The sequence below is a fragment of the Meleagris gallopavo genome, chromosome Z (assembly GCF_905368555.1).
Source record: "Meleagris gallopavo chromosome Z, MGAL_WU_HG_1.1, whole genome shotgun sequence".
Taxonomy (NCBI): domain Eukaryota; kingdom Metazoa; phylum Chordata; class Aves; order Galliformes; family Phasianidae; genus Meleagris; species Meleagris gallopavo.
Window position 1 is genome coordinate 19,107,761 of NC_139435.1, and position 24,131 is coordinate 19,131,891.

Below are 24,131 nucleotides of genomic sequence, written 5' to 3' on the forward strand. Positions count from 1 at the left end.
AAACTTTCTACTGACATTTAAAAAGATTTAGCATAATTTACATCCATAAAATGCTGGGGGCTTTTTCAGGTACTGAGATGTAGCATTAGATGCTCCCCAATTGTTACTGTACTGAGATTAAAAACAGAAGTGCCAGGACAATATGAATTATACTCAGAACTGAGAAACCCATACTACAGGAAAAGGAGTCCATACTGGTCAACTCAGAAGAAACAAGTAATTTGACATTGACCAGTAACAAATGGGACATTCCTCTGGAAAAACTAGCCAGTCGAACAGAAAACACATTAGGATTTGTGAACATTAGTTTTCTTCTAGTTCTGACTGCATATTGTCATGTGACACAGAAGGCTGCAGATTCCAAAAAAAGAATGGAGGACTAAAAGAAAATTTCCACATGACCGCTAAGTTAATAATCCACAGGTAATACTGCCAAGACAAAAGGCCTCTAAATAACTTATAAATATTCAAGCTAAATCATTCCCACTTACACAGAGATGTGTTTGCAAGCAGTAACTGCTTAGCCAGAAACTAAATTAATTTTGAATTAACTCAAAATTTTGAAAATTCAGTCACTAAACCAACTGTATGATATTTACACAAATATAAAAGGCATAAATATATTGCACTGTCTGCACTAGCCACAATCAGCTTTCTGAGAGATGTTGAAGTCAAATGGAAAACTACTCACAAGTTGGATAGTTGAAGTCAAATGGAAAACTACTCACAAGTTGGATAGTCGTCATGTACTTCTTCCACCACAAGTATTTATGATAGGCTGGTCCCAAAGAACAGATTCCATAGTAAGTGTACATGATAACATGTACAATGCAGTTCAACAAAGCATGAAATGTTCCTAAGCCACCTGTAGAAAAACAAAATAAGGTAGTATTATTGCACTGTGCACTAAAAAGGACACCTCAGCTCTCAGTAGTTTGAGTCAAAAGAAAAAAAAACACCACAAAGCCTACAGGAGCCTGTAGACATTAATGAACCCTCTAAGTATTTGACCAGAATAGGATTGACACGAATTCTGAGGGATCTCATCACAAAGGTTTATCTAAACTGTTCCAAAACAGCAGTAAAACTGTGGCGACCTTAAATAAAATGAAGATCGCTAATGTCTTGAAGTGAAAGATGTATGTGAAGAGCATTTGGTATAAGCAGTGTTCCACCTGCTTTATACCTATATTTATCACGATGAACTTCACAGAACTTTGGGGGATAAGTAACAAATCCCCAATGAATCTCCAAGGAAGAAATCATAGTTTCAGACAGAACATTTCTGGAATCATGATGTAAACGAAGGCCTCACAAATCCGTGTTCCATCTCAAAAGCATGCATACAGTGAAAATGAAATTTAAGGCCAAGTAACAATACTCTGGGGCAAACTCATGACTGGAACAAGGAAGACAAAAACATTTCATGTAGCATGTGAGGAAATGTTTCTTTTTCCACTGGATCAACAAAGGAGTTAGATAATTTGGCAGAAGGTAATTTTAAAGTAATTAATTAAATTTCACAGTTCAAATTAAGAAGAAGTGGCAAGGTATTTTTAGGAGAATCATGAACATGAAAATATTGAGCCATCAGAAAGAAAGCAAAAGAGAAAGAAAAAATGAAGAGCAGACACTTGGTGAGAAACATTTGTATCCAAAAGCCAATTTGCCATTGAAAAAAAAAATCACTTAAGCTATAAATAAGACTTATTTTGTGATTTTAGAAGCTCTCACTACCTCCAGCTTGATAGATCATAGCTGCTCCAGCTGTGATTGCAAACTGTCTTTGAAACTAAGCTATTTGTATTTTTCAAAAATAATTTGAGAGTTCTCACAGTCTGAAAGGACATACTTTTCTTGGCCTACACAGTGAATATGCAAAAGAAAAAATAAATAGTTAAAGCTGAGGGGAAAAAACAACAGTACAAGAATATGGTCCAAAAAACACCACTATAGATATACGCAATACTTTGTTTCCTGTTTATATCACATCAAGAAAAGCTTGGTCAGTAGAGACCACAACCACATTACTTAGAAGCAAGGACAAACTGTGACAAAACTGAAAACTGAAGATTATCATCAGCAGGACTGAAGTTCTTGGAAAAAAAATAAATTGTTAAACAGAACAATTTTTAAAAAGATTAATATAAAGATTAGCAATAGAGTAGAAATAAACAGCTCTTCATGACTGAGCAGGGGAGAAAAAAGATCTTGCACAGTTTGCTGAAAGTATTGGTCAAATTATCACATGGGAAACTTGAATCTGATGCAAACTCAGAAGCCTGTATCTGGTATAATGATCCAATGCCCAGATAAAAGGCAGAAAGTTAGTCACTTATAGATGGGAACTTTTTGAAGTTGAAGAGGAGGGGCTATTAGTTGCTGGGATTCTTTGCAGCTCTACAGACATACTAAGCTGTATGCTGAAAAAACTAATCACAATTTTCTCATTAATTTATATTCCAGTTATTCATCAACATTTGGAAAAGATGTGATCAAGCTTCCTAATAACAGAAATTCAGCAAATGCAGTAAAATTATATCCTTCCATACACAAGGAAGATCTGCACACTGGGCTCGTTCAAAAGACCCCTAAGTAAGACTGCTTTTGGGGCTTGTTTTCACATTCATAAAACAAGAACTAACATATCAGATGTTATCAGCATAATTCTATTCATCAGTTTGACTGATGAACACAGGAGAAAACGTAAGTAAAGAAACATGCACAAAAAAACATATTTCTTGGTAAAAACACCTATACGAAAAACACCCCCCCACACCTTCCTACAGATGTACTGCTAAAGGAGTATGTATTTCTCCATTTTGCAACTACCAGACTATTCTCATGCTTTATTTTCTAGTGTTGCACACTAATTTTGTAGCGTGCACAGAAATACAGAGCAAGGAAGGAGAAACTGTAATCTAAAGAGGACAAAAAAAAAATTATTTCAATTGAAATACAAGTATAGTCTAAGTTTTTGTAATAATTAAGCTCTATACTTTTGTGAAAGCACTAGTATTCAATGCAAATAAGCATCAGTCATTATACTGCCTAACAACAGTAAAAATAAAAATGCTAGGAATGACAAGAACACAGTACTCCCCTCCAATTCAGCTCTTACGTGCCAAGTGACTAAGTCTTCAAATTAGGTGCTGAGTTTATACTTTTTTTCTACCACTTTTAAAGTCAGTCACACCTCTTATTTACATAATTGTGCTCTGCTTAACTCTCTCCTCTGCACTTTTTCCCCTCAACTAAATAAAATTATGTCAAATAAGAAAAATGAGTACTGTCCCATTTACATAGTTGTCATGTATAGTGATCTCAGATCATAGATCCTGAAGGCATACAAATTTTAAAAGATTAATGTTCCCAAGAGTTTTTTAATCTGTTCTTCAAATGTTTGTCTCGTTTGTTTAAATTCTGCTACCAGAAGATATGTAAAAGTTAAACTGTCTCTCTGCTACCTGCAGCAAATTTGACTCCAAACCACCAGGTCCATGGCATGATGGAATGATGAAAGACATGCAGGAATGTAACTTGGTTGTTTTTCTTACGCAGCACAAAAAATATCTGAAACAGATTTTAACAAGCAGAATGTTATGGAAGATATTCAAGCTGAACATACTTACAGAAAACTGTATGTGTCAATGCTGGTTGCTCTCTACTGTACATTTTATAATTCTTCATTGTTGCAGTTGCAGGATAAGGTAAGAAAGTGATGCTCTGGACATGTCTGACTGATTTTCAAAAAAAATTAAACCAGTATTAAAATCCACCTATGGACTTTCAGTAGCCAGAGCAAGCTTTGAAAGAAAGTGTCCAAGATTGAGCTATCTTCTACGTGCAATGGACAGTGCGAGATGTACTTGTATGGATTGAGAAGTTATCAAGAAGGATAAGATGTTTTAAGTGTCCTGAACTACAAGTACAAAAGAAAAGACATTTAAGAAAATGAACCAAAGGACTAGAAATAGACGGAGGCAAGAAAAAGTATTAAGTTAGAGAAAGAGCACTTGATTTTGAACACCAAATTAGCTACTGCTGGAAAAGGTAACATAGGAAAGAATATATGCAGGCATTTTTAATAGATATTGATGGGCCACATTTAAAAGGACAAACACTGAGATAAGTGTTAAGGCACAACGGGAAGAAAAATGTAAGAAGCTAGGTCATGAGAAAGGTGCTATGAGATGGCAAGAAAAGAAACAAAAAAATTAGTCTGGTGAGCCAGGAAAAATATTTGGAAACAGCTGACTTATATGCAGCTAAGAAATCACTTTTGCAATAACAAAAAAAAGCTGCTGAGAAATAGGTATCTGATTGGGTGGATTCAAATAAAACAATTTAACTTTTTTTTTCCCCAAACCCAGGGCTAATGAAAAAGTACCAATCTTAACAAGATTATTAAATAGAGAACTAAGCCATTCAGGCTTTTCCAGTTCTAACATTTCTGTCGCTTCCATTACCATTCCATTTGTCCCAGTCAGTAGGATCTTCAAGTGTTGTAAAATGACTTTTGATAGATGCAAGTCAGCTGGCTAACTTTGCTTGCAGGGTACAGAACATCCAAGCTACTTGTGAGTCAGCCCCTGAATCATCACTGTTGCACCCAACACCATAAGACAAAGAAATCACAGCTGACTCCAGCATCTAGAAGCTGTCTTGAGAACAGCTCTGCCAGCCCTTCAGAAAGAAGAGAAGGCAGACAGCTGGTAGTGGTGACCAAGGTCTGCATTCTGCTTTACCACACTGCAGCTCAGACTTTCTACGGAATAGTTTACAGTACAGGCCTACCACTACATGCATCTCTGGTCACCGCAACACAAGCACACACAAGAATTTAGAGAAGGTAGGTATGGCAACTTATGCTGTATTCAGAGCTGTTGATGTAAATATTCCAGAAGCAAAAAAAATTTGAAGATGACATGCAACACATTTCAACATTATCAATACCGTGTTTTATCCACTGTGTTGAGACAATCATTGCTGCAGCACAATGGGTTCGTGTAATCAGCTGATAAGCAGCCAAGCTATCAGGGCTTCCTAATTTTTGAGAAGTATGTTATCTAACTATCGTTTTCCCTGGTTGTCCAGGAATGATGAGAGTACAGTGAAAGACAGTACAGGTTAACACTTCCATGGTATTCCAGTAATGAGAGTCACAGAGTTAATAAAAAAGCAACTTATGCCTTCGGCCCCAATAGCAACAGTTCTTTTATTGAGAAAAGGAAGCATCAATACATCATTTATTAGGCTACAAATACTTACAGTGTCTAATAATTCAATGAACTTGGAAAAGTAGTATAGCCAACAAGTTCGTACCATCTGCAAGAGTGAAAAACACTGTTAAATTCTAATAATCATAAATAAAACCAAGAAAGGGAAGTAAGTGTATAAAAGGAAAACAGAAGAACAGAAGAAAACAGTGCCTTGGTGATATATAGTTTGTTTTGTGGCTTTGTTTCAACTTTTTTCTTAAAAAAAATATTTCATCCTTAGAGAATTTTAAAACCAAAAGAAACAAGCCAACAAATGTATTGCCCATTTCCCTAACAACCAACCCCTACAGTTAACTCACATGTTCTACATTACACAGGAGGGCATTATCCTTTAGAGCACTCCACTCTAAAGAAATGCATTTGGTTGTTCAAAGCATTTCCAAAAATAAAGTCAGAGTAGCGTAACAGTGTGGCCTTGCATTTGGCTACTTACTCTTAGGGCTGTAGGTGACCTCGAGTAGTCAACAATATCACATCGGAATGAGTAGCCAGTCGCCCAACCTGACATAAGAAACTGAAGCACATAAAATTAGAGCATAGGTTTACATTGTGTCTTATGAAAAGATAATTAATGTCAGATTACTTTTGCAGTAACTAAGCAGGACGGCAAAACAACGTCATAAACTTGCTGGATCAGCAAGCTTGTCCGAAACCTACCTCTGTGTGGGCTAGTTACCATTTGCTGCTACAGATTAACAAATTTGTAATTCCAGGACCACACCTATAGACAAGAAGCTTCTTTCTACACCCATTATCTCACAGCATTACTAACAGGAGGAGAAACAACATCTCAAAACACCTGCTAGCTAAGTAACTGTATAAATCAGACCACAAAAACAAGTCAACACTTTCAAAGTTTTTGGAAGTCGTTACCACAGCCAAAAATCTTACTACTCAAGAAAATCAGTACAACTGAGAAGTACAGCTTACTACCCTTAATGAGAAGGAACAAATCTATATTCACTACAGTTTTAGTACCCTAGTTCCTAAAATCTTGCTTAGTTAACTACATGGTTCAATTACCTTTCACTGACGTAATGGGTTTTTACAGTCAAGAGCAGGTATACAAGGCAGGCCTGCATGTATTATCAGTAATTTCTCTCAATCATTTGATCATTTGTCTTGGATTGCATTAGACAAGAGCCACATTATTAATATTGCACTTGCTCACTCTCCTGCCAGCCATTGAGACTACTGCATCTTGTATCAGTTTAAAAAAATATTTCTCATCATAATCCTCTTATGCATGATAGGAGGTTCAGCTCCATAACAGATGAAATGAATTAGTCTGCAATTGCAATAAATGTGTTAACTTCCTAAAGAAGGAAACAGTTGTTTAAATAAAGCAAGATGTAGAACACCAACACAGCGTAATACTTTAACACCCACAAAATGGCTTGGATCCAAAGAGGGAAGAAAAAAAAAAATCAGCTTCTTGCTGAGTGAGACAATAGCAGAGATTCAATCTGTCATACTGCATTTATGCATCCTTTCATGAAATTTTAAAATACAAATCTTGACGCAGATTGAATGCTATGTTAAAATTCTGTCTGCTACTAACTTTATCTTATATAAACTTGAGGGCTTATAATCAAGATTATCACCAAACCACAAACAGATATTTGATGATTTTTCAAAACAAAAAGCAAAAAGCAAACATATGCATCTTGCCCTTAGAGCACTCAAAACAACCACCATTACACGAAGTAACTACTGCTGCACTGTTGTTAAAGTGCTGGTAAAAGAAATGTCAGGCAGTTCATTGTAAATAATGATGAGATCTTTGCAATTGATCTAGCAGATTCATTGTCATCTTGGCAGGACTATCTGGCACCTTTTCATGAATAATCTGACAAACCATATAACCACATAACTAGATTTTATATAAAAAGCATCAGTATTAGTTACTAGCATAATGATGTTTCACTGGGCTTTTCTTTAAAAAAAAAAAAGATCTTAAGCAGATATCTTAAGGTTTAAAAAACTGGTTCTAGATTAAAGTTTCTACACAGTCTATACTATTCATTCTTAAAGGCCTTTTGGTCAATCAACACCAGTTCTATATAGCACCAGGATTTGCTTTCTTAGAAGTCTAATACTTGCTTGAGCTATGAACTACAGCAAAATCTCAATGCTCCTTCTCTGAAACATCATCCATCTTGTTCAAAGATACTTTTTAAAAAAAATTTTTAAACGATGAGGAACCTGAAATTAGATATTGTTAGCATTTGAAATTCAAAAGGCAGACCTAATTGACGATTATTCTTTAGTAAACATACTCTGCATCACAATGAAACATCATTGCTGACTGTGGCATAGGATAAAAACAATTACATCAGACTAAGAAAAACATAGCCAATGAAAATCAAATATGTTGCAAGGATTTTTAAATCTGTAAATTGTATATAGTTGCATATAAAATATTTTACTATCTTTCTAGGTATGACTTACTCTCTTTTATCAAGTACCAGCTCAACTTATTTAACATACTGCTTGGAGAAATTTAACTAAAGCAACCAGAATAACAGTTTTGAGAATTGAAAAGCAAGAATTGTATTAGTTAGTTTATTATTAAAGTTTATTACAATTTATTAGGGTTTTTAGAGACATGAAATATATAACTATGTTGCAAATAAAAGTAATACTTACTTCATAAGTCATATACAAGGAAAGTATTACCACACTAAAGTTATAGAATGCCATTATCTGCCTGAGTTCAAAAGGTTTTTTATTTTCCATGAGTTTGGGTCCCAGTGAAGTGACAAAATAGATGTAGGTTCCAATGATAAAGGTTGTTGGAAAAGGTGAAGACATGAGTGGCCAGCCTTCCAATCTCGGATCTAGAAGAAAAAAGAAATCAGATCTGTCTTGTACTCATTAAATCCTAAAAAGGCTACTGAAAAGTATTTAATTCTTAATGACTCAGGTTTTACTTTCACTGATCAAGATTTAGACACCATTTGAGTCAAATTTACTCCAGCCGAATAACAAGAGTTAGCACCTGCTGGATTCTATGCTTCTTCCTGCATTACAGAATCACATAGGTTGGAAAACACCTTTAAAACCACCAAGTCCAAACAGCAGCCTGACCTACTGAATCCCGCTGCTAAATTATGTCCCGTAATGCTAAACCCACGCATCTCTTAAATGCCTCCATTGATGGGGACTTCACCACTTCCCTGGGCAGCCCATTCCAGTGCTTGACCACCCTCTCCATGAAGAAGTTCTCCCTGATATTTGATCTAACCCCCCCAGTATAACTTGAGGCCATTCCACCCTGTTTTCCTAACCGCCTGAGGGAAGAGACCAATCCCCTCCTCACAGCAAGCTCCTTTCAGGCAGTTGTAGAGAACAATAAAATCTCTCCTTAGCTTCATCTTCTCCTGACTAAACTTCCTAGTTCTCTCAGCAGCTCCTCATAAGTCATCAGTTCTTCACACCACACAATGAGGAAGACACATGGAATCACGATTAATGTTCTTTTCAGTCTACAGCTCTCTCCCATGAAAAGCCAGCATTTTCATACATTAATGCGGCTCAGAAGGCAGTGTAGGAAGGTAATGCACAAGCAGATTACTGAGGCTGCATTTGCAAACGAGACTGCATTCCTCTGGAAGAGCATAAACCTTGTCTCACAAGTTCAAGGTACAGACAGGGAGTAGCTCCACTTTTCAAGATGCTCAAGTGTTATAAACGGTATGTTGGAGGTAATAAGTATGGGGATTTCAAAGTTAGAAAACATTCCATCCCATCGGTTGGTATTCATAGCTTGTGCCTAACAAGTCCTGGCATGTCACCACTTTCACAGCACCCTGAACAACAATTTCATATTACAAGCTTCCAAACAGTAAAAATATTACAAGTTCCTCTCCAGATACCACAGACAGGCTTCAGTTATTGCAGTCTCCTCCCACACATGCTGCCAACCCTTTTAAACTTCATCTTTATCCTACTGCACCTATTTGTGATTCATCACCAAGACCCAGCTAAAAGAGACGTACGTTTCTCCACAATCACAGAAGGACCCTGAGATATCTACTGACTCCATAAATTGCTGCTTTCATGGTCTGCTGCTGTGTGCTGGCAATGAAGTTATACCACTGCAATTCTTGTTAAATGTTTAATTTATGTTCAACCTATGGCACACAAGCAATGTGTTATCCATGAAGCACTCTAATGCTGTTTACAGTCATGTAAGTGATACCTGTTAGTAAATTCAGGGTTTTACATAAACATAAAAAGCTTGAAGAAAATGAATTATAATATCCCTCACAGCCCACTGTGCCCACTGCTGCTGCCCATCACCACCCAAATGGGGTTGTGAACCACTGCACAACAGATTAGAAAAAAATTGTATCTGTATGCATAGCATTGCAAGAGAATCACTTGCTCTTCACAACTGATTGCTTTTCTGCATCTGCCCCTCGCACTGATACTACCAAAACATTCCCCACTTGGTTCTGAGGAAACCATAATATATTATGAGATGCCAAATACAAGCACTGGTGGGCAGAGAGATAAGAAACTCAAATTGTGACATCACGGACAGTGCAGCAAAAATTCTCTGTCACCCATCTCAATCCACTTCACCTACATGCATCATAGTGATAAAACTCCCTGTTCAGTAGCATCACAGCTTGTCTATGAACAAGACAGATGGTTCCTAGCTATACTGGAAGCTATACTAGAAAATATAAGTATTTGTCAATCTTTCACATCTTCTCAAGTCTCCCTTGAGAAGAATCAGCTAATACCATTTACTACACAGCTATCACAATGAGGAACACTATGTTAAAGCAAAACATGATTAATATCCTCATATTGGGTGCACCAAGAGACTAATTTATGAAATAGGTTTTTAGAGTGAATTGCTCTGAGGGCTAATTTCAATATATTGTACCTTAACAGGGCTTGTATTTGGCAAAGACAAAATACAGTAACACCACACACCTAGTATTATCAATAGCCTACCATTGTTTGGTAGTGAAAAAGTTAGAGCTTTGCATTCAGTAGCACAGAAAAAAAACTAAACTTCATATTTAAGCAAGCCAGAAACTCCTACAGAGTAATCACTGACAGCACTTCATTAGTCTGGGGTTATACCTGTAAGTTAGCCAAGTTTTGTTTCTTTTTTTTTTTTTTTCCTTCTTTTTTTTAAATTCAGAACGTAATTTGTTCTTTATAGTTAAAAATGTCAGTAGCTATCCTGACAAGTCTATGAAACATGAACAGGAAGATAAAACTACTTTAAGCTGGTATCAGCACACCTATAATATCTACATATTGAACTTCAAAATTATTGAAAGTTAAGTTTTAGATTTAAATGACTCACCGGCATCTTTGATCCATTCATCATAGAGCAGCACAGCCTTTGAGGTTAAATTGCTAAGGGCCATTTTCACCTGATTAAGATTTTATGATGTTGCCTGCAGGAAAAATGAAACAAAACAAATATAGACTTCTGTAATTAATAAAACAAAGCTCAATGTCTCATTATGTCAATAGCCCTCTCCAACAGCATTTTGGAAAATATTTTCAGCAAACAGAATGGAAACAAAAAAAGTTTAATGGATCACCACATGTGAAATACAGATTAGGGAGCATTATTAGCTGGCCACATCGCACAACACTTGATGCTGACTTATAGCTGAGCTATTATGCACAACATTTCATAATCTCTGCATACTGAACAAGTTGCTTCCATGCCATAAAGCGTTATCTCAAGAAACCACACTGTGGTTAACCATTACAGTGAAGGGGAAGATATAAATAAAGAGCAGCTGGTTAGTTTGTTTTTATTGCCATCGCCTTTAAAAGTCCAACTCACTGGTAATGTGATGAAGTTCCTCTTTGCAACATTTACTATTGAAAAACTCAATTTTCTATCAAGAAGGGTTTCTAAGACAGGTGGGAGGGAGAAGAGACTCCAGTATCTGCACACTTATTTAAATACAGGAATTAGCCACATTATAATTAGCATGCAAATCACACTCTTATGAATCAACTCTTTCTACAACAGCATTATGAAGCGTTATAGTACCACTGGCAATAGCATTAACTCAAAGAAATTTCCAGCAAATCCAGCTTGCACACAGCACCATCCACATATATAAAACAAAGAACGTTCATATGAATACTGATTTTTTCACTCCAAAAATCAAGTACCCACCAGCCCCTATCTTAGCTCATTTCCACCCACAGACTTTTTTTTTTTTAACCGCAGCACATCTGAATGATGCCACTCCTACTCCCACTGAGTGACACTTTCAGTACCTCAGCATAATCTTCACACAATATTCACCTCTTAGTCCAGGCTGCAACACACCTTGATAACCAGCTCCTTTGTTCTGGCCTCCAATCTCAGACTCCTCCAGTCTAAGTCAGCTGCAGCTTTTGAGAGCCAGTTCTACCCCCACGATGGTGCAACATCTCCCTGCTCACTCTTCAGATCTCCCTACTGTCTTCTCATTTGTCCTCTCATTTTCAAGGCTAGGTTGGATGGGGCCCTGAGCAACCTGGTCTAGTATTAAGAGTGGAGGTTGGCAGTCCTGCCTGCAGCAGGGGATAGTGGAGTTTGATGATCCTCAATTTCCCTTCCAACCCAAGCCATTCTATGATCCCGCACTGCAGCAAGCCTATAAAATATTTTCCTCCTTATCTCTAGTTCTTAAAGCATTTCCTGTTCTCTGGAATTTCAAAATATTCAATCACCCCAAAGCACGCTACGCCCACCCTTCATCACAAAACACAACTGACGAGCCTGTCTTCATTAGGGTTCACCTGATCTAGCTCTTACCAACTCTCATTTCTGCTACCCACATTTTCCTGCTTGCACTTCTGCACCTAAAACTACCCTTTCTTGTTGTTCAGAAATTGTTCCCTCTGCTGACAGCTACCAGAAACACCATCTTCCAGAATCATCATCAACCTCATTTCCTAGCAAAACATCAACTGCCTTTATGCTGACCATCTTCACATGCCCTATACTACTTGATTTAGACAGTACCAAAGAAATTCAAATTGCTAAAAAAAAGCACCTTCACTATGACTAAGGGGATGAATTCCTTACTTCTTCACAGCTATGCTTAAGAAGCAATTATCATTTATATCTTCCACTTTACAGATGTTGCAGAACTATTTTTTGAGGTATCAGAAAAGTCAACATTGATCCAGTAAGCCTATCATCTTTCAAACAAGTTAAAACGAAGATGTTTCTTATTTCTAAGCAATCATCACTCAACATAACATTCTACATAAATGCAAAATTTATGTATGCAAAATGCACAACAAAAACAGACATATACACAGCTATTAAAAAGTAGAGAATAATCCCATAATCCCCCATACAGTTGCTCACTTCACAGAAATTTAATTTTGTTATTATGCTGTACTGAACTCTTTACATTAAGTCTCTCCATCACATGCCCAGTGTACTGCTGAGACAGTTTTGAACATTCTTTGTAATTCAAAGCCTTATTAAAATCAGAAATAGCCTTATGACCTTTAGTATGCAAGCACACAAAAGCCTAATCTATTTCTACCTGCATAGATTAATTTGATTGCCTTACATTACTGACAGGGCAATTCTAACTGCCTAAATGCAGTTCATACATGGGCACTATAATCTTCAATTCCTAGTGAATCAAATATTCCTTTTTTATTTTCAAATTAAGCATGAATTTTCCTTTTTGCCCCCTTTTACATTTAAGCAAGCAAATATTGAGGAATCTATATAGATAAGATGAATACAACAGCAGCTAGATTTCTGCAGAGACCAGTTTTTTAGTCTTTTTTCTTTTTAATTAATCTTATTTTTAAAGTCAATGGTGACTTGCTCTGGCAATCTTACATTTACTGTGATCAAGAGCATTTAGCATAACCAATAAATCACTCCCCATACATTCCTCAGCAATAGCTGTACCCATAAATCCACAGCAATTATTTTTACTCCCCCACACATGTACAGTCACACTGGAGTTCAATGAGCAGACATACGCCCATACAAGCTTCTAACAGAACTCAACATGAAAGAAGTCCATGTCCATTTTTACACCGTTATTGTTACGTTTTCTAAAAAAGGCACCACAGTGTTATAAAACTGTGTTTATAAAGGTGCTGGCAAAATTAGCAATTGCAGGAAACATCTCCTTCCTTTTCTATTGTAAATTTCAATGACCCTCTTCTTTTTGGCAAATTATAAATAACCCTGTCATCTTGCTCTATAAACCAAAGTATGGATGATAATGACACTATGTAAACTCAACCCAGTTGAGCTGAAAAGCAAGGTTTTTCAGATTGTACAACAATCAGCCAAGCAACGTGGCTGAAGGTTAACTTGCATTGGGGGAAAGCGTTGAAAATCTGTACTTTATTAATAATTATTAAATAGATTGATTACAGTAAGTTAGCCTTACAATACAGATTTCTTCCTATTTCAGTCACCTTAGAATATCCAGTCAAGAGTATATCAGACTATATATCAAAGTATATCAAACGGGATGCCTCGTTCAACATATTCTACCAAAACCTACAAAATACTTTGTTCACAGAACAGCTCAGTGTTTCAGTCAAAAAAATATATATTCACTGAATAATCATGTAACATTTAATTAGTACTTCAATGAAGAGCAATAGCTTATTGAATTCACTGCCATTCAGTCTTCCTCCTGTCAACCTGGAGATTATCTAAATGAAGCTCAGACTGGCTAGTTCTATATGTTGACCAAGACCTACGCTAAATGAGAAATCTACTACCTCCAAACATGCTCTCAAAAGCCCAGAAACTGCTCACTCAGAATAGATTGCCACTTATTACCCTTTGTGGTGTTGATAGACTTCCTCCTCCTCATGGTTGAAACCTTGAAACCTGACAATTGCAACCTCAGCAATGCACAAGTCTTTGCTTTTATCCATTTGACATGTCAACACCACTTCAGTTTTGTATTAAGAACCAGATAAACACGCTGTCAGTGTTTAAACAGCAACTCCAATGCCAGCTGGTCACTGGAACTCAACTACTTCTAATCCCCTGCTTCTGCTCATGGCAGATATGCAGAGCAGACAAAAATGCTCTTTCCATACTGTTGCATAAACACTTGCCCCACCTCTCCCAACTTCAGCACTCACAGCTCTTCTCCCCTAAAAACATTTCACAGGAACTGATACAACAAAGGCCCTCAGCCTTCAAAGTTTCGTTTCTGTTCACAACCGCCGCTGAATTTATTCTGGAAATTTTGCAGCTTAGCTGCCCTAGAGCAGCCCACCTCACAGACGCTAAGAAATTATTCTGCATCTGAAAGTAAGCAAAGAACAGAAAGACACAACTAGGTATTCCAAGAGCAGGAACGATGTCTGTGAGGAGGACAGCGCTACTCATAACCTTCCTATAGCTAGAAGATTTAAAATCAACTTTTGCATGCAACACTACTACTTTATTTTCAAAGCATTTTACAATTCTATTTGTTTTCTCAACTAGCCACCTACTTCTCCTTTGTAATTCCACTCCTATGAGCAATTAATTACATTTACATTAGGAGGTACATTTTGTCTTGTCACCTTACACTTCACACACAAACTCATACATATTGGGAAATACCATAACAAGTCTTTCCGTTGTTATTTTTCTTGCTGTTTGTTTTTAAGAACACCCCCAAAAAACCCACATAACCACACAAAAGAGAAACAATTAGACTGTTCTTCAATAAAAAACAATTTCGAAAGGCTGGTTTTTCACAATACAATCATGTCAATAGGAAGAAATCCAATGAAGTTCTGGCACAGGTCTGATTCCACTACTGCTTTCAAAGCCAATAGAACTTATCCCCTAAGCATGAAACAGGAAGTATTTAGCCTGAAGGCACAACGACCTGGAGACAAAGAAAACCATTTCTTAAATACACAGATTTAGCTCTTCACACTATGAACCCATTCGCACATTAAGCATTTATTTAGTCACAGTTCAGTCAGTTTGACAACATTTAGTTCATATATCTGTTAACATACCTGCAGAATCAGCTCTGGAAAACAAGCACTGCAATCATTTCTATTAAACAAACGAAATCATCTGTGAAAACCTTTATGAAGGTACTCGACTCTCAGAAATAAATGAGTGCTTTTTATATACATACATGTATTTTTTTTAAATAGCAACAGAATTCATCCTGTGTACTGCGGTTCAAGCCAGCTGAACTAATATCATTTTTGAAGAGACCTTGAAATAAATACGCCTCATCATTATAAAGATGGGACATAAGTGAACCAAATGATGGAACAGGCTGCATCAGAAGAGCAATACCATTTGTTGCTCTCCAGTTCCCCATGGCTCAGCAGACAGCTGAAATAGCTGCAGCTGAATTAAAGCGTACAGTTTTGCAGAACTGATTTCAAATCTGACCATTAATTTTACTGGAGAGGGGATACACAATAAAGTAATTTAAGCCAACAAAAACGTGCAAAATGCCACAGCAACCATTTCAGAATGCCACATGATGACAAGCAGTAGGCATTAAGTTGCTGGAAGCACTCGAGTTCTGCTAGTCCAAAAAAAAAAAAAAAAAACTAATACTATTTCCCCTAACGAGAATTACTGGTATGCCTCAAACATTCTTTAATTTTAAATGAGAACAAGCTTCTAGCATTCTTTGGCTTAACCCACATGAGAGATATTTGCCATTCTTTGCACTTATTTATTCCCCCTACAGAGTTTTTAATGTTCAAATATACTTTTACTATTTAAAAGCAAATCTTGATAACACCACTGCAGTAAAAAATTCCATCTAACTTCAATCTCCTCTCTTTTATTTTAAAACCATTCCTCCTTGTCATATCTTTACAGATCCTGGCAGACAGGGCCTTACTTTTATAGGTATCTCTCAGCAAGATAGAAAATATGACAGCGAAGTACAAGCTTCAATGGGGTAACTTCCAGCCGAGGCAGATGCTAGAAGCACATTTTCTAGAATGTTACCCCTCTGACATGTCCAGCGGGTAATGATGGCAGGACCGCTCCCACCCAGAGACCCTGCAGGAACATGAGAGAGCACTGATCCACACAGGTCTGATTTTGCAACATCTTAAGAAATGACAGTAATACTAGCTGACATATTCAGTCACAATTATGAAACTTCAATGTTTCAGAATCACTTACTGTACAATTGTTAATTCTGCTCTTGAAGTTCGCATGGTAATTAAATAGAGAACATTTCACAGATCGCTGTCTTTTGCATTACCTGGAGAACATCAGCTCTGCCCTTCCTATTTCCCAAGGGTGATTATGTAAACGCAGGTGTTTTAACTACATTACACCCTTATGCCACACTGCAAACAAATACAGAATAGCTATTGCATTAGATTGATTGCTCACCTACGTTCTGCAATGAAGTTGGATATCTCCTGGCATTACAGATTTCCCTCAGAAAAGTTTCTGTGACTTTCCCAATCCTTTATGCCTTCCTTCAACTACACTGTCCACTTTTTGAAAGGCCCATCTCGCAGGTAGGCTGGCTATACCCTCCTTAGCATTGGGTGGATTTTTTTTGTTGCTGCTAGTATTGAGATGTATTAGATGTCACTGTTATTAAATTTCAAGCTGTATCACCGAAGCCATTCCATTAAAAAAAATCCTCAGGGTACATCAGTCACATCTCTATGTGCATTTAGCAGTAGGCATCAGAATGGAATACAGATTTCAGGGAAAGTGTAAATCCCTTTACAAAGAATGGGGACACCTTAAAAATCAAAGAAAGAGATTTAAAGATTGTATTAAAATATGCGCCTGTAAAATCCCACACTGGCAGAAGTCAGTAAGAGGTCTAATACTTAACCTCTGTTGTCACCTTTATTGCATTATTTACACAGTATCTCCATACTTAAAGCTTTGCTTTTTAAACTACAATCAAATCTGTCATTTACCTACACAAGCAAAGTAGCCTATAAGCAGCAGAACTAGTAAAACACCCAATTTCAATCGTGCTTCATATTGGTTTTCTGCCAGCCAAGTGGATTTCCCATCCTGATAAAGACAATTTATATTTCCTCCCACAACCACTTAAAATTTGTTAACTGATACTGCAGACTTCAGTCAATGCTGAAGACTGGTAATGGACACAGACAGCTCCATTTTGTGCCCAGCTTCCAGCTGGTATCACAGAAGCACCCTTCTCTCTGCCTACTCCCATCCAACCACCAGCAACTCCATCATGTAGTCCCACGGCATCCCTGCTGAAAAGTTCTAGTCCTCAGGCAACTGCAGGATAAACCACTGCAGCTCAGCAACCCACTTGGAACCTTCATCTTCTGAGAAAAGCAATGGCTGCACCAGAGGAAGTTTATGCAAGGGAAAACAACGAGACACATGGTCACAGGAAGGTGGGAAAGTCGGATTAGCAGCCTTGTAGTAGAGGTTTAAGCTGATGGTGAAATCACGTAAGGAGAGAACAAGATTATCATGCCTCGTCCTGCATAACCACAGACAATCATGTGTTATATATTCAATCAAGAGAACACACCACTTCAGCAAGCCCTCAGTCTGTCCATAGCATGTATAAGGGATGCTTCATGATACAAGAACTAAAGCTAGACAAATTGCACTGTGCTATGATCTGATAGCAAGAGACTAGGAATAACACTGATGCAACTGTAAGCAATCCCAGGGATTAATCCCATAGAAAGGCACATCAAATCATAGTCTGCAAACATAGCCTGGAAGGAAGGGTTTTTTTTGCAAGTCTGAATTCAATCATCAGTTTATCTCAGTGATGAGAGAAACAGTGGGCTAGTCCCGAAGAGGATTTCCAGTTTCACCTGGGAAACAACCACCACGAACAGCAGTATCTCTTTCCATCCCCACCCACCTCCCCCTTCACTGCATTCCTAATGTTTTTGCCTTTCTCAGGAACACTAGGGAGAAAAGCTCCTTGAGATATAAACTGTTATCAGTGCTCCTCTGCCTCTACTTGAGCACTTGCAAGACAGCCACCCTGCCATCAGCTAGTCTCACTTGTCTCCTCACCTGCTGCTCCAGGCCACTCTGCAACCAGGCTACTCTCCCTAATAGCCAGTGCATGGCTTCTGCTCAGCTCCTACAGGTTTCATTCCAGCTGGGTGATACCAGCTCCCAAAGCCACTCACTGCTGCCAGCAAGCAAGTCTTGTGACACATGGTGTGACAACTTTTACCTGGAAGTCAAAATAAGATTCACTTATGATATAGTATTTGCAGTAATGAAACCTCATTTCCATTAGCTATTGATACACCATTACGCCCATCAAAAACCTCTGGCAACGTATTCATTTAGTATTTGCAACAGATCTGATTCCAGTTAATCTCTTCTTTATCCAAAAGACTTAACAGCACCTCCTTTTTCCTCCTTCTTAATTATGTAACCAGAAAACCTTCTGCAGCGTTTTCATTTTAAGATCAGATCAGTTGGTTTAAGTCACTTTAAATAGGCTTTCACTGAACAAGAGCCATGGGCTAGGGAGTAATGATGCAATCTAGTATGTTCATCAGCACAGTCACATGCACCCTGTGCCACCCATTCATTCCTCTACAAGTGAGCATCAAACATGTAGAGCTTATACCCATCTGGACCTTTTCTTTCTACAGTAAACTCTAAATGATCTAGAGGGGTAAAGACTGATATTTAAGCTAACAGGTTTGCTTTTTTTTTTTCCCCTCACTGTGCTCACATCCACTGTTTGGTCTCCATCAGTGTTCAGCAAGCATCAATGAATGTCAATTGGTGCCATTTTCGCCACATGGAGGAGTTCAATGACACACCTTTGCTTCATACATACTTCCATGTCAGACACCATTTTGTCAGGCTGTCACTCTGCTGCCATCTGTCACATGGCAACCGAACGTAATGGAATATTGGCAAGAAGGTTCAAGCTCTACTACCATATTACCAACATGCACCTCTGACATCATGGACCAACATAATGAAATAGGAGGCATTACTTTTGGAGCAGCCCTCATACCTGCCTGATTAAAGTTACTTGTGCAAATGTGGAGTGGGATAAGAATGAGAGACCATCGCCTTTCTTCAACTGTAAGCTGTAGTGCAACACATAATCTCCTCGTTAACAGTCAAAAGGGGAACTGTATAAGAATCTCACATATCTAATTAATTAAAATATAAACAGTTTGCTACCAGGAACTGGTAGACAAGAGTTTGTGTCCACTCATTTGGCAGAAAAGCGACATCAATAAATTGTCATTAAATAGTCACTGTGGGGGCAATCCATGGAACTTGAACAAAAAGAAATAAAGAGACAAAGAGCTAGACTGCAGTTTCCAGAGAAGACCCGTTAAAACAAGTAGGAACAACACTTGTTACACAGGGAGCATCATGCTAACCTAGTTATTAACAATGGAAAATAAAAGCAGACAATTTTCAATAACATTTTTTAACCAAATAATCAATGAGAATGTACCTGTAGCTATTCAACTATGGATAAGTATAAATGGAAAAAATCAGACCTGAGATTTCCTCCTGTGGTAGAGAGGAAGACTATGCTGTTTTTTTTTAAACATGAAAACTCAGCAGAACAGAATTTATGGGAAGGGGAGACAAATATGTAAATATACATGTATAAACAATTACCTTAAGAACGTAACATTCACCTTAAAAAAAATTACTATAAAAAAGGCGAACAAACGTGGAATATTCATCAGTACTGAAGGAAGTATTTTCCTACAATCACTTCTTGCCTACAGCAAGATTACAGCAACTGACAGCTCGGGTACTGTCACCCCAGAAACCATGATGCAAGGTCATTGTCATTTTACAGAACTTTTATTACAATAGCTGCAATATTGCTGGGTTCAGAATGTGAGTAAGCAGGAACACTGATAACAGTGGTGTGGAATTGTGACATCTTATTTTGTTCACAGTTTAATGCAGCAATTTACAAGAGCTGAGCACTCCCACACTGGCTGATATGGACTTATTTCCTTCTCCATTGTTTCCCACTGCCTTGCAATTGCTCAGCCTCCCCAGCCTTGGGTCCTGAGCTTATATCCTCAGCAGCAAAATAATGCATTCCTTCTACTCCAACATTGCTTGCATTGCATTAAGCAGCCATAAATTTTAAAGGCTGCTGACCCAGAACTGACACCCTCCCCATCCACCCACCATCCAGCATAACGGACACGCTGTTGCACACTGTAAACACTGGCAACTGCATCCTCCCTAGAAGGCTCTTCCAGAAGAAAACTGGGACCAGCTGTGTCCACAACCTTCTGCTGTGATGCATGCTGTGCAGTGGTCAGCTCTGGGGAGAGCAACACAGGCTGCTGAACTTCGAAGGGAGATGGCAAGGGCAGCAATGAGATGAGCCGTTTTAAAGGAAGTCTGTGCTCAGCACATTTTGAAACTATCAGAATGAGGAAGTCCATTGTCATTAAAAAAAAAAGAAAGCTTCTGCTCACAAGTTCAATCTTGGAACATCAGGCCATGGGATGTGCTCCCTGAAGTGCTCCAGGAAGCAACTACACAGCCACATCCTAAACCTTTTCAGTCCAGAGGTGAAGATTCATAGAGATGCAGTTGAAGGTCCCAAATCATTGAAGAACATGCAATTAAAGGTGTTCTGCTTTGTCCATATTTTAAAAACAACATTCTTCATCATGGCAAAAGGTCGCATTAATCTGTAAAAATGCACTTGGGAGTATTAGCATCAGCCCATGAACTTATTCTATACCATCACTTCAAGATTCAAGCCTCTTGGCCAGAACAACTAAATAAGAGCCAAGAAAACAATAGTAGAGTTCTAATTTCTCCTAACAGCCCAGCTTTTCTCCTGCATCCCAAAGAATATCCCCACTTGGAAAAAAGAAAAAATTGTCTTGCACTTGACCAGAATTACTGCAGAAATGAAAGAGTTTCAGAAACTGACATCGGATAGAAATGCCTTAAGAAAAAGCCTTATGTTTCCCAGCCAGTTCCAGTGGTATTCTGTCCTCAAGGAAGGAACCACAGAAGGATGAAGAAGAGAAGGTAAAAAGATGCCCAGACATCATGGAAGATAGAGAAAGTGAACCTGTAGACTCATCCACAGTGAAGAAAGACACTATCAAGACTGCATTATGCTTATACTTCAAGTCTGGGCATGAAAAGATCAAAGTTGGTATATTACAAATCCCTACGTCAAAATGTTTGAAATTTGGTTAATTCTTTGCATTCCACCCAAGAAGCCTTGAGTGCTGCTTACAGTACAACTTGGTGAGTAGCTTTCCATGGTGCCCTTCCCTTTTGAGATGACTGCATCCCTTGCAGAACAATCCAGTCTTCAGAGGTTGGAGACATTGTGAACAAAAGGAAGGATGCACCTCTGCTTTAATTTAGCATTAACAGGAACTCCAAAAACACTTTTCTACACTTGCCCTGCAGACACTCTACGGAGGGCTATAAAGGTGTCAGAAACCCTTTTGATTTCCACAGAAGCCTGTCTAGACAGGACTCAATCAACAGATGCAGCAGGAACACTCACAACTGTCTACAAGTATTACAGAGAGGAAACATCTGATCCAGGTGACTTAGAGCAGTGAAAGATCTATGGAAACAAAAGAAAAAGGTTGCTCCTTTTTTGCAAAGTGATATCTTGCAGGACAGCAGCCAGATGACAATCTACTCTCAAAAACTTAGATGGAAATAAAGTTCCCTACCAGCTAAAAATATTACCTGGTTTGATTAGCAAAGAAACATTAAACCATTTTTAAATAAGTTTTTTAATAAAAATTGATGCTTAAAAGGCTATCAGCACTTTGTTCTGCTTCCAAGCAAAAAAAAAAAAAAAATGCAGCAGTTTTCATAAGGCCAAGTGCCAAGTGGAGGCCAGTGTTATGGGCAAAATATATTAATGATATGACACAGTTGTTAAGGTTGACATCTGCCCCAGACCTTGTTACTTAGATCTCAATTCCTGCACTAACCAGAATGTTAAGATACTGTTATTATTTTGCACTTTCAGGAAGCTCAGAAAGAGTATATAGAGCTGTACTGTGCAAGTTAGAACTTCTTTAAATTAGCTTAACACTGAATAATACCTTCACAGAAGAACAGGATGAAATGCACCACATTAACAGACAGGCTTATCACAAGTATGTCGGGAAGTATAATTCCACCTGGAAGGCCTACTGAATATTTTCCATCTTCAAACAGAAAATTTCATAACCACAGCAGTTCCCAGGCAACAGGTGACCACCAAGGACCACAAGACATGGTTGCAGTTTAAAATAGATAAGCTGAGCTAGACAGTGTGGAGGATTCAACCAGTTCATATCAACTGCACTTATTTTTCCCATTTCTGCTCCTGAAAGATTGCCAAATACAAATAGCCAAATAAATAAATGAATAATCCCATCAACAAAATACATTAGGCAGCGAGTGTGCCACATTAGAATAACGCAGGAGACAATAATACTTTCAGTGCAGGAGGTTGGCAAGAAGCAGAGCACTCAGCCTAATGCTGATGTTCCCATTTAACAGTACACGAAAATCACTCAGCATGCAACATCAGGAAAGGAGAAGAAAACTGGAACATCTCCAAATCAAAAAAAGATTAAGCTTATATCTAACTGCGCATTTCAGTTACCAAAAGAAGTCTGAGAAGGCCTTTTTTGCACGAAGGTTTCAGTGCTCTGCAGAACAGGTCAGTATGTTTGGTTTGTCCTCTGCATAGAGCGCTCAGTCACTAGAGAAAAAGTATCTCTTTTCCCACTTGTCAGCACAGCAAAGCAATGGCCAAAACTAAAGCTCTGGTGCTATCCAAAAATATCAGGTCACATACCGCTATCTGAACCTACAGCAACACCACAACCCTCATCCTCCCAGCAAGCAGCCACTTTCCTCCCACTCTTCTATCTCCCCTCCAGAGGATTTCACTGTTCACAATCAAACACCAAGGAACCCGCTTGCACCCACACTCACTATCTTCGATACACATGATCCAGTTGAAGATTGACCCAGATGACAACATCCACATAGTGAGATGCGTGCTCACTGACTGAACCTCTTCTCTCTGCCCTTGTCTCAACAGATGCGTCAAGGTCACATAATTCCATCATCTGTAAGAGCAGTTCCCTTTCCTTTCACAAAAGCCTGTCTAGACTCAATTATGTTTTGTCAATGCTCTGGCACCTTGGATGAAAGCAAGTGATGACATGCAAGTACACTCTACAAGGATAGAAGCAAGCACACCAAGTAGCACAATTTCCACAGATTCCAAGGTAGTTTTCTATTCAAAAACTTAAAATGCAGGTCAAGTGGGACACATAAGCTGTTCAGTTCTAAAATACAATAGCAGCCTCATTTCAGCAGATCTGTCAAGATCAAATGAGAACTGAGCATTTTCTAACCAATGTTCAGGAAGCTTTCTACTGCAACCTTCAGATAAGACCCTCTCAAAGCAACCAACCACGTCGTTTTTTGGGAAGCTGTTTCAAGATAATGTGAAACTCAGCCGGCGGATTTCCTATTCCGTAACATTTCAGACATTCATCAAAGGACTCGCTGAAGGGAGGCAGTGAGAGCTCCAACAACTTATAGCTTCTGCACTCCCCAACTTTCTTCCTCTCCAAAATGCCAAGGATCATGGTTAGAACTGAAAAGAGATTTCTTGAACACCAGAACTATCCATAAACTGACTTACAGCCTGCCTTCCTTCATAGTTTCATTACTTTTTCATGGAAAAAATAATTTGAGTAGACTCCTGTAACCTAAGTACAGAAGTGCTAGTGAAACGATGTTGCTGGTGTCGCGGTAGTAATGCAAATGACGGAAGGAATTAGCATCTGCAATAATGCCACATGGAACATGGCTCAAAAATAGTTTTTCCAAAGCTTTAA

At 38.2% G+C, this 24,131-nt stretch overlaps 1 protein-coding gene across 2 annotated transcripts in view; it reads right to left on the minus strand.

Moving 5' to 3' along the window:
- ELOVL7 (ELOVL fatty acid elongase 7) overlaps positions 1-24,131 on the minus strand; it is a 30,889-nt gene that overhangs the window by 1,924 nt on the left and 4,834 nt on the right. For both annotated transcript variants that reach the window (XM_010725450.3, XM_010725451.4), the window contains exons 2-7: positions 10,615-10,708; positions 7,932-8,122; positions 5,716-5,796; positions 5,272-5,328; positions 3,468-3,573; positions 729-865 (exon numbers count right to left, since the gene is read on the minus strand). In XM_010725450.3, coding sequence (XP_010723752.1) covers positions 729-865; positions 3,468-3,573; positions 5,272-5,328; positions 5,716-5,796; positions 7,932-8,122; positions 10,615-10,678 — 636 coding nt within the window. In that variant the 5' untranslated portion in view covers positions 10,679-10,708. The remainder of the gene's footprint in view (positions 1-728; positions 866-3,467; positions 3,574-5,271; positions 5,329-5,715; positions 5,797-7,931; positions 8,123-10,614; positions 10,709-24,131) is intronic.